The sequence below is a fragment of the Pteropus medius genome, unplaced genomic scaffold, assembly GCF_902729225.1.
Source record: "Pteropus medius unplaced genomic scaffold, Ma_sr-lr_union100, whole genome shotgun sequence".
NCBI lineage: Eukaryota > Metazoa > Chordata > Mammalia > Chiroptera > Pteropodidae > Pteropus > Pteropus medius.
In genome coordinates, this window is record NW_024343732.1 from 1,184,081 (window position 1) to 1,197,868 (window position 13,788).

General features: G+C 46.2%; 1 protein-coding gene across 2 annotated transcripts; it reads right to left on the minus strand.

Annotated features, from left to right (window-relative positions):
* Nucleotides 1–242: 242 nt before the first annotated feature.
* On the minus strand, nt 243–12,545 carry HAUS8 (HAUS augmin like complex subunit 8). 2 transcript variants are annotated; one of them, XM_039867746.1, is made up of 9 exons: nt 12,413–12,545; nt 8,705–8,786; nt 6,525–6,620; nt 6,324–6,418; nt 5,655–5,720; nt 5,391–5,549; nt 3,966–4,107; nt 1,710–1,851; nt 243–662 (listed from the first exon to the last, which is right to left on the minus strand). In XM_039867746.1, the coding sequence occupies exons 1-9, from the start codon at nt 12,479–12,481 to the stop codon at nt 464–466; spliced, it is 1,050 nt and encodes a 349-aa protein (XP_039723680.1). In that variant the 5' UTR covers nt 12,482–12,545; the 3' UTR covers nt 243–463. The 2 variants fall into 2 exon arrangements, with proteins under 2 accessions (XP_039723680.1, XP_039723679.1); XM_039867745.1 differs by having other exon boundaries at nt 12,401–12,525.
* Nucleotides 12,546–13,788: the final 1,243 nt, after the last annotated feature.

Sequence of the window (13,788 nt, forward strand, 5' to 3'; positions counted from 1 at the left end):
GGGCAAGTCCGCAGGTGCCTCCCAGTGACTACTACTGGGACAGGAGAATTTCCATTTGAGGACCTACTCATAACTTGCTGTCAGACATTAAACAGAACAGAACAGCCTAGTGACTGAAGGACAGGAATCACCCTGAAAGCGAAATACTCATGTCTCAGAGGTCCCAAGGCTCGGAACCAGCTGTTTAGAAGAACGTGAGAAAACACGTGCCTTCTGCTCCCCCCTTATGCAGAAACCAAGACTCAACTGCCAAACAGTTTTATTTTTTAAATATCAAATAAGATTATCATACAAAAACAGGTATACTGTGGAACTAAGTGACTAAAGTGCTTGAGTTTCTAGAATATCACATCCATGCCTGTGACACAGATGAGCCCGGGACAAATGGCACAGGATGTGCTTTCTTCTTGAAGGTTTGCAGGAAGACCTCCACTTCGGTTGAGGACACAGCCTGTGTACAAACTCACAGAGCGTGTGGCTTGACAGCACCTGAGACGAGTGGGCTGCTGGCCACTCCCTGAGCTTCCCCGCAGGCGCCCTCCTCATTGAAATACCACTGGCGGGAAGCCGCAGAGCCCCGGGCCTCTTCCCACACATCCTGGTTAATTAAGGCTGCCTCTTTACTCGCCCCGGCAGAGAGTTCCAGCACCTGGACAAAGCTCCTGCAGAAAAGACAGGACAGAAGACAACTTTCGCTCTGCGCCTGAGGGCCAGACAAAGCCAAAGTGCGCGTGACTGTGCAGCAGCAGCAGGAAGGCTGCGGGCTCAGGCTGACTCCTCCCAAGTGCTGGTGGGAAGGAACAAAAAGGGAGGCCCCCAAGAACAGGACCAGGCAGCGTGAAAGGAAAGATTCATTTGTTCAGGAAATATTTAGGGACCATCCATGCCGTGTTAGGAACAGGTGACAGAGCTATGAATGGGACAACATCCAGCCCTCTCATGACATAAACAGCGGAGGGGAACAGGTACTAAACGAGCATGTTTAACCACCTGAACCTGTGACCCCTGCAATCCAGATTCCTTCGGTGAGTCCTGGTTCACCCGAGGTGCACAGAGGAGGAAATGCCACAGTGGGTGGCAGCTGTTTCCCATGAGCACCTTTCAAATATTTTAGGCATCTCGGAAAGTATGTTGAGCATTGTAAAGGAGAAAACAAGATTCTTTGCGAAGATGTGGAGGAAAGTGCCCTGGTTAGAAACCTCATGGAGGAGAGTCAGAGAAGGAAGCCAGGGTGGCTCCGGGTGCTGGCTGCGGGCTGTGCTGGACCCGAGGCTGGTTCCACGCGGGCACACATCGGGCACACATAGGTGAAATCCACCAAGCTGCACCGCTACAATCTGCACCTTTTCTATATGTATGTATACTTCATTAAGAGGTTCCGAAAAGACTGCCCCAAGCTCTTACCCTGGAGAACACTGAAAATGTGAACAGACCGATCCAAAGACACCGAAAGTGCCGTGTGGCTCTGAAGCAGGAAACGAGGGATGACACTATCGCCGATTTCTATTTTGGCTGTTGGACAACTCACACAGGGTTTCAGCTGGGATGAAGACTTTCTGCCCGTTCCCTGGTTCCTGCCTTGCCTGGGCTCTGGCACCCTCGGCCTCTGCAAATGCCAGAGCTACCCACTCTCTGGACAGTGCAACCATCGACAGCCCATCTCTGCCTGATGAGGCGCTATCTTTTTCTTAAAATAGTTTCTGAAATACCTTCGGAGCTCCAGATCCTTCTTTTGGGTCATTTCCTTAAGTTCACTCAACAGGTCCAATACTTTCCCATTTTCATCTGAACTGCCAATTCCAAATTCTCCCAGCAGATGGCGTGTGGCCATCAATTCCTGCTGCAAATCATCTGGTGGGGAAAAAAAGGGGTTGTCAGCCACAGGCTTCAGGGTGTCCCCAGCAACCCAAGCACGAGGGGGTGGCTGACTAGACTTTTCTATTTTGCTGGAACACTCTCATGTCATGAAGAGCTCAAAGGCAGAAAGAGTTGGGAAGGAAGACATCCACGTACTGGTACCACCTCCATGTCCCCTTGCCTAAGGTCATGGCGGCCTGAGACCATGTGTCAGGCCTGCCTACTGTCCAGGCAGTTATGAGAACAAACCTGGAATGCCACTCTAGTGTCTCCAACAGAAATAAACGCAAAAGGAAGAGAAAGCCTGTGCTGCAAATAACTTTAAAACAATCCCATGGCTTCTATTCCCCCTTTCAGCATCTCTGTACCCCTGATGCCAGCGGAGAGCTGCCCATAACTGTGCTGTGTTGCACCTGCTCTAGGAAAGCCAGTATCTCTCTGCTTCGAGCACACATCCCATCCACCAGCTACACATCTACACACTTCACAACAAGACATTATAATATTTTGGGAACCTTGTACAGGTTCCTACGAATACACATCATTTCCCCCCTGATGGGGTCTGAATTGCGTCCTCCCGAAAAGACATGTTCAGGTCCTAATCTCAAGTATCGGTGACTGTGATCTGACTGGAAATGGGGACTTCGTAGATGTAACTGAGTTAGAATGAGGTCATAGGGTAGATAGGGCCTATTCCAATAACTGGTGCCCTTCTAAGAAGAAAATTTAGATACAGAGGTGCTCAGGGAACAAGGTCATGTAAAGACAGAGGCAGAGACTGGAGTGATGCTGCCAGGAGCCATGGAAGGCCAAGGGTCACCAGCAAACCCAGACGTGGGGAGAGGAACCTGGGGGAGACCTCCCATTCCCCGGAACCTCCAGAAGGAACCAACCCTCCCCACACCTTGATTTTGGCCTTCTGGCCCCTTAAACTGCAAGGAATAAGATTTTATTGTCTAAACCACCCAGTTTGTGGTACTTTGTTACAGCGGCCACACAAAACTCATACAGCCCCAATCCCAATTCCTGTCAATAATCTAAGGAACTTATCAGAGATGGAGTCCAAGAGTCACAGATGAGCTGTGAACTGCAAAACTATACAGCTGGAAACCCTGACACAGAGAATCATTCAATAAGGCTCATTTTTCAAGATTCTACGTCAGGCATCTACTATCTCACATTGGAAAAAGCTTGGTTTTATTAAAAATCATCTCTGTCTAGAAGTTAATCAGTGGCTTAGGGCTGGGAGAGGAGTGGTGATGGGAAGATACTGAGTTTCTTTTGGGGGAAACAAAAATATCCTAAAATTAGATTGTAGGAATGACTACACATCCTTATGACTATACTAAAAAACAGTAAGCTTTATTAAATGCGTGAATTGTATGGTATCTGAATTCTATATCAATAAAGCTGGTAAAAAATTTTTTTTAAATCATCTCTGTCCAAGAATGCCAATACAGCATCGCCCTTTGTGATCCTGAACTGTGTTTGTGGAAAGTTCTAGAGGGAAAGTCCACCTGATTTTAGATGGCAGTGTTTTACTACATCAGCCTCAAGCAAACGTATTTACAGGCTCATGAGAGCTCTGCTCAGAAATACCCAAACTCCAGGGCAGTGGAAAACTTGCTTCGGGAAGATGACTGTTCTAGAGAATTTAAAGATGAAGCACAGCACTCTTCACACCTGCCAATTTCTTCAAGTGAAGGATTAGGTGGGACCCCTCTGCAGGAAAGGGACCCTGCGACTCTGCACAGAACGTAGGACGGAGGTGGGTCAACAGCCCTGTCATTGCCCCAGCCGACAAAGCATCTGTGTAAAGCCCCTCACCAAGGCAGAAGGAATACAGGCTGCTTCCCGAGAATGCTTTTCAGCAGGGTGGGAAATCGATAGTGAGGCCACAGACCTGGGTCCCAATCCCAGCATGCACCCTAGACTAACCGCAGTCTCACTGGCCCCCCGTGTCCTCTGCCATCTGGTGTGGGTCGTACCATCTACCTAGGAGGATGCTTATGAAGGTGACAGGCAGGGATTAAGATGCCTGGCATACAAGAATTTCCGACACTGGCGGTTCCTCCTGCTCCTGGCCTGGCAGACACCCCATTTCCTACCTAAGAATCGCTGTCCATCACCATCCAGGTGGATTGATTTCACGGGCAGCTCATGCCTCGTGGTGTCCAGGGCCGTCGCAAACATCTTATACTGCTCCTTAAAGCGTTCAGCCACAGCCTCGTAGGGGCTGAGAATCTCGATCTGCGGGCAGGAGGGAGAGGGGCCTGTGAGACAAGACCCTGTAGTCGCCGCCCCAGGAGTCTTACTGATGGTACATATGAGGTTAAGACACAGGCTGCTCTTTCGGGATCTCCTAGGGAATCCTCCGAGAGATTCCATGGGCGTGGTGGGCTCTCCCCTAAGTCTTGGCTGCCCTCCTTCCCTCCTTGCCATAAACATACATCTGCCTTGTAGCACACTCCAGGGCCGGCCCTCAACTGGGACCATAGCAGACCCAGGAAGGCTGGGCCCGCCTGCTTTGGAGCATTGAGTTGGAACGCCCGGCCCCCACAAGGCCAATGCCACCAGGCCCTCTTCCCTCATACACGCTGTCCCAGTCTGCACGGGGCTTTGTAAGGATTATTTGTCATTCCTTTTTGTTCAACTCTGTGAAGATGGGGACCCCATTTTCAGCCCAGGGCCTAGCTGCAGAGCAAGCACTGGGTATTATGGGCCAAAATGTGTCCCCCTAACCCCATAATTCCTCTACTGATGTCCCAACTCCCAGAACCTCACTCAGAATGTGACCTGATCTAGAGACAGGGTCTTTACTGAGGGAATCAAGTCAAGGTGAGGTCATTAGAAGGGTCCCTGATCGATATGCCTGGTGTCCCTATAAAAGGGGTAGATTTGGAGACAGACACGCGCACAGGGAGAACACCAAGTAAAGAGACACAGGGAGAGGACAGCATCTACAAGCCAAGGAGAAAGGCCTCTCACGGCCCTCAGGAGCCAACCCTGCCGATGCCTTGATCTCACACTTCTGACGTCCAGAACTGAGAGAGAATAGGTTTCAAATGCTTACGCCACCCAGTCTGTGGGACTTTTGATGGCAGCCCCAGAACACACACCCACTGCATCAGGAGCCACATCCCCCGCTTGGCCCTTCTAGGTCCCAAGGGTTTGTTCCATGACTTCCTTGGCGCAGACACCTCTGTCCTAGCACTGACTACACGGTGCCAAGACTGTGCCTCCCCCCAGCACCCTGGCGCCCTGCGCAGGCCTGGAGAGAGTCTTCATGTTACTGGGCACAAGCTGAGAGTGCCTGAAGAATATGTACATGTGTGTACTGAAGGGTCAGGTTCCTCTTGCTGGTTGGTACTTAACATGATAGGCTTATCCTCTTATAAACTGTCACATACCAACACCTGGTGGTGTTAAAAGCTGAGCACAGACTTATATCCAGTATAAATGCTCCCTCCATACACCCCTGCCACGATGACCCTGCCAGGACACGCGGCTCAGACACCATGGTCAAAACTGACCTGAGCGTCAAGGGCGTCCAACAGCTCCTGCTTCCTCTGACAGAGGAGAAGGTTGCGCTTCAGCTCATGGACCTTCTTCTGGAGCTCTGCCTTCTCTTGGCACATCATTAATAAATTCCTTTCCGCTTTTTCTTCAAATGCAGCAACACTGTTCTCGATCTGTTAAGTGCAGAGCAAGAGCTGAGGCCAGAGGGAACTCCATCTCTGTGGCTGACAGAGGCCACCCTTCCACCCAGTCACATGTGAACATGGTTCCATTGTCACCTTTACAGTCAGCAGAGTCAGGAGTAATGTTTGGGATTCCATTATTTCCATCGCTTCGAAAAAATCCTTGAGGAGAAGGAAAAGATACTTTGGGTTCCCAAGGAACTGGTGTCAATCCAGCCCTCTCCCCTGGGAGAGAAAGAACCCTAACCCGTAAACACTTTATTTAGTTCAGTAATTGGATAACTCTCTACTATATTACAACCTGCTGTTTCTATCATCTCGTTTAGTCTGCTTGGGCACTCTGTGAGAAGGGAGAAGATGCTCTGGCCCCGGGTGGTCAAGGGCCAGCTGGAGGGCACCTGCCCACTCGGTGCCACACTGGAGTCAGGACTTGAGCCTTCCACCCGTGTAGGGCCACAGCTGGGGCATCCTCCCGCTGAGGGACAGGGCCAGCCCCAGCACGCTCCCTACCTAGCACGGCACCGCAAACAAGGCCCCAATCTCATTTTTCACAGGATCCCACATTTCTATCTACTCCTGTCCATGAACTTGCAGAAACAAATTCTACACATGATATAAGAACATGGGCTGGTTTTTGCTCTAAAAGGCATGGCTGACTCATTTGTTCCTGGAGCCTTAGGCCTTGAGTGACATCTAGCACAGGGCAGGAGTTAAATCAGATTTATCCAACCCATTAGCAGCTTCCCTCTCCCTTCAGACACTTACTGGGTTCTTTTTCCGTGAGGCAGAAAATGATGTCGACTCGGTTTTCTTTGACATTGTTTTTTCTAATTGTGGGGTCTTTCTGAGCACACTTTTCTCTAAGACCAAGAAAACCGTTTTTAAGATGAGAAGAGAACAGTTCGGAAGCCCCCGGAGATGCAATGCAACCCCCAGTTGGGAAAAGAAGTGAAATGAACGATTTACCATTAATGGCCGAGAGATCCAGGTCTGGCGGGGCAGTGCCGTGTCCTTCCAGCAATGTAGACTGCAGGTCTCCTTTGCCGAAGACTGCACCGCTCTCTGTGGGCCCAAGGAGAATCCCAGGCAGTCAGCATATCACCAGGATGCTCTACACCCAAGTCAGGAAGTAGGCAACCTTTTTGGACTCTAATACATGCCATATACTTATTCTGCCCTCAGCTCTTTCTCCTGCTTTCTCTAGTAGCTTCCTCCTTTCTCTGTTCATCTACTCCAGGAATTCCCTTCATCTTTGAGCCTCTATTTAAAACTGAGAAATTATGTCTTATACCATCTATAATGGGCACTGGTGTACTGTATGCTTCAATTAAGCAAGGACTCCAGAGGACTGCGAAATGACTAGATGGTACACTGTCATGTTACGAACTAAACAGAAGACAACTTCATGAATGACTGTGCAGTTGAGGAAACGACTGTGGACGTGAAGAGAGCAAAGTCATAATAATGTGTAGTGTGTAGACTCATTTGTGTTAGAATTTATTTTTGATTCTAGATAAACAAAAATCTTTCAAGAGCAGCTACCTCCTGGGTAAGATGCTGGGAACCCTAGGTGGGAAATAGCAACTTTTTATTGCTATGGCTTTTGTACAGAGTAATGTTTTGCAAACTGCATGTATAGAAGATCATTAAAAAAAAGTCATTTCCTATTGGTATACTTGGTGTTCAAAGAGCAGTCCCTCTGAGTCATGGTTATGTTTGTATCATGATGTCTTAGCCTTAGCACATTTGGGGCTGGATGAGTCTTTGTCAGTCTTTGTCGTGGGGCTGTCCTGTGCCCTGTAGGGTGTTGAGCAGCATCCTGACTTCCCTCTACTAGATAGATTCAAGTAGCACACATCCACCCTCGATCGCAACAACCAAAAATATCTCCAGACACTGCCTGGTGTCCCCTGGGGTCTGAACTGCACCAGGTAAGAACTCTGATTTTTTAATGTGGCAGGCTCAGTTTCTGACCCCTCAGACCATGCCAGTTTTCTCAGATTCATGCACCGCCCTCAACTAACTGCATTGAGAAAACATCAGAAGCCTGGCTCAGGCTCCATGTGCCTGCTTCTCAATCATACCTGGGTCAAGGAACAGTGCAAGTTCTGACAAACATATAAATCAGGATCAGCAAACACAGCTCACAGGCCAAACCCGGCCCACTTCCTGTATTTGTTAATAAAGTTTTATTGGGACAGACATGCCCATTTGTGTATGTATGGTCTGTGACTACTTTCACACTGCAAACAGCAGAGTTGAGTCTTTGCAACAGAAATTGTCTGTCTTGCAAAGCCTAAAATATTTGCCATCTGGCTCAGAAAATGGTTTCTGACCCTTGATTTGAAGAGTAAAGTAAGAAATCTAACTTGTAAAAGAACATTTAATTTTTTCCTATGAGACTCAAAGCTGTCGCCATTTTGAACAAGGGAGTAGGGGCCAAGAAAGTTTTGCTTTTTGTGACTTGCTCTCATGCAAACAAAGAGCTGCCCACTCTTGCTGAAGAGGAGGGCACATGAGACACTAGATGAAGTGCTACAGTGGGAGAGCCCCCCCCACCCCAGACTTCTAGATGAGCACAGTGCCTAGAACTAAACACCAAATATACCAATAGTGATGGTCTGAGTGGCAGACTGTAAGGAAGCTTCCTCCTCCTGGTCTACATTTTCCATTTTTTTTTTATATCAAACACATGTCACATCTATAATCAGGAAAACTAAAATTTTTTCTTATCATCTTGGTGACAGCTCCTAGAAAAAGGATATGGGGAGACCATTATAAGGAAGACCCAACCCAAGGCAGTGAGAGGCAGGATGAGGCCTCACGCCTTCTCTGGGAGTCTTGGTCTCAGAGCTCTGGTGAGAAATAGTCATGTGATTAAGGAACTGATGCCACAAGGAGAGCCATGATGACAACTCAGAGGAAGGAACTGATCTCCCCCCGCTATCCCGCCATCCCCTTTCAGCTCCCCAGATGCCCCGAATCTGTCTTTATACTGAAACTCCTTGCCTACCTCTTTCTTCTAATGCTTCCAAGAGAGAAAAGAGGGAGTTTTAACTCAGCATACTTGAAAACACAATTCACCATCATGCTCATCGTTTCCTGAGCTCCACAGCCATTTCGCATCCCCCTCTAATGGTACACACCTTTGCTCTTCTGGAGTGGGTTGGGTTTCCTTCCACCTTCAGGCATCTTCTCACTGGTCTTTAAAGCATCTGTTGCAGGAGCCTATTAGAAAACACATGACTTTCAGGGGACAAGACACCTCCCCTTCATGAGAAGGGGCCCCTTCGTGGTCCACACAGTTTGCATCTGCTCTTACTTTGAGGCAAGGGACAGACTTAAGGAGTTCTAACATTTAGTTGTGCAAGTACGGGACAAACTAATTTTGTAAAAAAGGATACTCTCACGTGCATGGAACACAGGAAGCCATCAAAATGTTTGTCAATGATTATCTCTGATATAGCAGATTACAGATAACTGATTTTCTGTATACATTTTAGTATTTGTCAGTTTTATAGACAGAATATATTACTTTGGACATCAGGAAAAACAAAGTTTTTGTACAGGTACTCATCTTCAAAACTTAAAAATGCAAGCAAGCCACAGAGCTAGTAAGCCATTGTAATATAATTATATAAAAGAAAAAAAACCTCATAAAGAGTAAGAATACTTCAATGCACAAAGGCCACTCCTATTCGACGTTGTACTGGAAGTCCTAAAGTAAGAAATAAAAGGCAAACAGGAAAGGAAGAAAACTTGCTTCTTACAGACATGATTCTCCATGTTGAAAATTCCAAAACATATTTTAAAATGCTACTAAAATTATTAAGTTTAGCAAAGTTGCAGAATAGAGGGTCAAAGTTTTTTAAATCAATCATATTTCTAGCAATAAATAACTTTGGAAATTGAAATTAAAAGATAGTATCGTGTATAGAACTAAAAAACACCAAATACTTAAGGATAAACCTAACAAAACACAGGGAAGGTCTGTGAGCTGGAGACTACAAAACACTGTTGAAAGAAATCCAGGAAGACGTAAGTAAACGAAGACCTACACAATGATCGTGGATTTAAAGAGTTGGTATTTTTAAGATGGTGTTCTCCCTAATCTAATGCATACATTCAATACAATCACAATCCCAGCAGATTTGGTAAAAAATGTCAAGCTAAGAATAAAATTTATATGGAAAGGCAAAGGAATTAGAAGAGTCAAATAGTTTTAGAAAAGAACAAAGCAGGAGAATTCACATTACCTGATTTCAAGACTTGCCACAAAGCTAACAATTATCTCAGCAGTGTGGAACTGGCCTACAGATAGACACATAGAACAATGGAAAAGAACAGAGGCCAGAAATTATGCATTCATATATGGGTAACTGGTTTTTGACAGAGGTGATGAGACAATACAATAGGGAAATGAAAGTCATTTTAAAAAATGGTACTGGAACAAGAGAACTTCAATTCCATCATCGTACCAGATACAAAAAGTAATTCAAAATGGATCACAGACCTTAATGTAAAACCTAAAACTATACAACTCCTAGAAGAAAACACAGGAGAATATCTTTTTGATCTTGGGTTAGGAAAAGATTTCTTAGATGAGACATCAAAAGCACAGTCCATAAAAAGAGAAATTGATAAATCGGACTTCATCAAAATCAAGGACTTCTGCTCCTCACAAGACACTTAAGAGAATGAAAACACAACAAGCCACATAATGGGAGAAAATATTTGCCAATTCCTATACAGGGTGGCATCCAAGATATACAAAGGGCTCTCAAAACTCAATAATGACAAAACAACCTGCTGAAAAAATGGGCCAAAGATTCAAATGGACACATCACCAAAGATATAGGAATAGCTAATAAGCACACAAAAAGACGCTCAATACCATCAGTTTCTATGGAAATGCAATTAAAACCACTATGGATACCACTTCACACCCACTAGAATGGCTTCACTCTTAAAGTACCAACCGGAACTCTCAGTGGCTGGTGGGAACGTAAGTGGGTACAGCCACTTCAGATAACAGTTGGGCAGTTTCTCACACTCAAACATATGCTCACACCATAACCCAGTAATTTCTCTCCTGGGAGAAATGAGGACACATCCACACAGATCCTGCGCAGAAATGTTTAAGGTAGCTTTGTTCAAAATTGCCAAAAACGGGACAAACCAAACATCCTGTACCAGCTGAGCACCCTGTGGACCATCCATAGGGTGGAATATTCTTTAGCCATCATAAGGAACCAACACTGTTATAGGCAATGGCAGGGAGGGACCTCCATGCGCTCTTCACATGAAAGAAGGAAGGTACAAGGCCTATTGTGTGACACCTTTTAAATGACCTTCTGGAAAAGGCAAAACTACAGACAGGTACAGAAAACAGATCAGGGTTGCATGGGGTGAGGAGGGGCCAGCTCCATGAGAGCACAAGGGGATTTGGGGATGACAGATCGTTCTGTATCTCAATTGTGGTGGGTCCATAACCGAATGTGTTTGTCAAACTCGCAGAACTGGATGTTGAAAAGAGTGACACGTTTCTCCATGTAAATTATGCAGCAGGTCCTCAAATAATATTTCTTTATAACATTGATGAGATGCCATAGAAACAACTCTTGTTTATATCAATTAGTCTGTGGTAAAATTGGTTTCTTTATACATCGTTTTACTGCAGTTCCAAGAACCTATTGACGATGTTAAGTGAGGATTTACCATACCTTAATTTAAAAGATGAAAAAAATGAAAAACTCTTATTAAAGATCCAAATACTACATATAGCATATAGACACACAGGGGCGCTATAACCAAGTTTGAAAGGCAACATTAAAATTATGAAGTGTGTGTGGATTATGATTCTTTGTTGAAAATCACTTCAATACTGTAAATCACGGATTCTGGGTGATAGTGTGTCAACATAGGTTTATTTACTGCAAACACGCACCACTCTGGTGCAGGATATTGATAGTTGGGGAGGATACACAACAGTAGGGGGAGGGGGTATATGAGAAATCTCTATACTTTCCACTCAATTTTGCTGTGAAACTACAACTGCTTTACAAAAATAAGTCCATTTAAGAAAATCACTACCAGAAGCATTTTGAACAATTTGTACAAAACTATCTTTTTTCCTCAGGATAGATCTTAAGGTACATTTTTAAGAACCTGCCATTCACCCTATCTAGAGTAAACCAAAAAAAAAAAAAAAAAAACCAGCAGAAATGAATATTTAACTAGGTTTTACCACAAACAGTGATTTGGTAACGTGACCTTCACCTCACATTTTCAGTACGTACGCACTGAAACAAAACACATAATTGGGTAACGTACTAATTGTTTTCATTAAGCGTCAGACAAAGCATGCTCTGATGTTCAGTGTTTTGTTCCATCGTTTTTAGTGGTTTCATAATTTTCATGGTGTAGCTACAGGTAGTTCATGAAACTCTTCCTCTAACACTAGGTGATTCAGGCACATTGTTTTTCCCATAGCAGCTCTCTAAAGGCCTGCAGGTGTTTTTTTTTAAATACCAGCCAAGGCCAGGGATTGTGTGCTGGGCACTCAACAGAACTGCTTCAGGACAGAATCCAGAAAAGGAATTATAAGGTCGAAAGACAGAAACAATTTTAGGTATCAAGAGAGATAACTGCTTTGCAAAAGGAATTGTCAAAGCAATTTGCCACTCAAAATAGAGACGTAGGACTTGGTATAAAGGGTGGGATGACTTCAAAGGCAACAGGGCAAAGTCCCCAAAATGCTGCCTTCAGAAGCAGGTTCTTTCTGCCTGGCTCAAGAGAATTCCAAGTTCATCAAAACTGCCTCAGAGCTGTTTCAAACGTACATTATGTGTTACCTTTTTGGTGGTTTTCTTCTCATACTGCAGGTATCGGGACTCAACCACTTTTCCACCTGTGAGGGACATACTGTTAGTTTATAACAAAAACTGTAATGGGTGTGTGAAGACCCACTATGCACTAAGGACTCGCACCACCTCCCCCAGAGCCGGGTGCCATCGGCCCTCACTGATCAACAGCAGGAACGGGAGAGATGCTCCCCTTGCTCCTCTCCAACCCTGTCCTTCAGCAAGAACATTTATGGGATACCTATCGTATGAGAAAACATGTTAGAACACCTACTATATGCCAAACGTGTATGAGACACCTACTGTGTGCACGAACATTTATGAAATAACTACAGCATGCAAAAACATGTTAGAACTCCTACTGTATGCAAAAACATGTATGGGATACCTACTATGTGCAAGTCCCTGGGCTTGGGGCAGAGCCACCGAGATCCACAGGAGCTATGGTCAAGAAAGACCAAGGACTATGTTCCGAAGGTCAAAGGAGAAAAGGGACTCAGGGGCCAGACAGGGAAAGGAAGAAAGACCTTCCACAGAAGGCCACCTGTTTGCCTCCTCCTTCCTCCCCAGTTCACTCCCCAGAGTCATGACCCCAACCACTACTTCACCCACTGTCTCTGACCCACCGATGGTACATCCTTTCATGTCCCCTCACCCCACCTCTCCTAGCTCAGGACAGCTCCCCTGGACATGCTCAGTGCCAAGGCCCTTCTCAGACACATAGTATCCCTTCAGACAGCTCAGCCGCAGGCTCCCCTTCCACTCCTGCCCCTGGGGCATTGAATGTGGATGGAGAATATCATAACTGTCCTCCCAGCTTCCATGGGCTCTTGCTGCAGCCCCAGTGATCACCCACAGTCCTCTGTTCTGTCCCCCATCCCCTCCTAGACCCTCCCACATCTCTGCTCCCCTGGGCCCATCCCTCTGGTCAGCTGGGCACCTGTCTCCTACTTCCCTGGAAAGGCAGCAGTGGCCCCAAGAGACCCCTCTTCCTTGGCATCCAGACACCTCCCAGCCTCTGAGCTGTATCCTGGCCTCGCCACATGGACGGACCTCTGTGCTCTGGGGTAAAGCAAAGACCCACTTTGGGTGTTAGCACCAACTCTCACTCCACAATAAAACTGCCTTGGCAACCCCTCCCCCCACCACCTGCTCCTCTCTCCAACAGTCACACTGTTAATTCTCCTCCAACCCCTCAGACTCACCCCCATTTCTCTGCTTCCTCCTCCACACTTCCCTCTTCCCTTGAATCCCTCCTCCCATCCCCCACCCCAGCTCTCTCACCCACCACTGCACAGAAGAAACTCATTTCCACAAGATCACTGAGACCTCCCCGCTCTAAAGCCCACCAGGCATTCTTAGTCTTC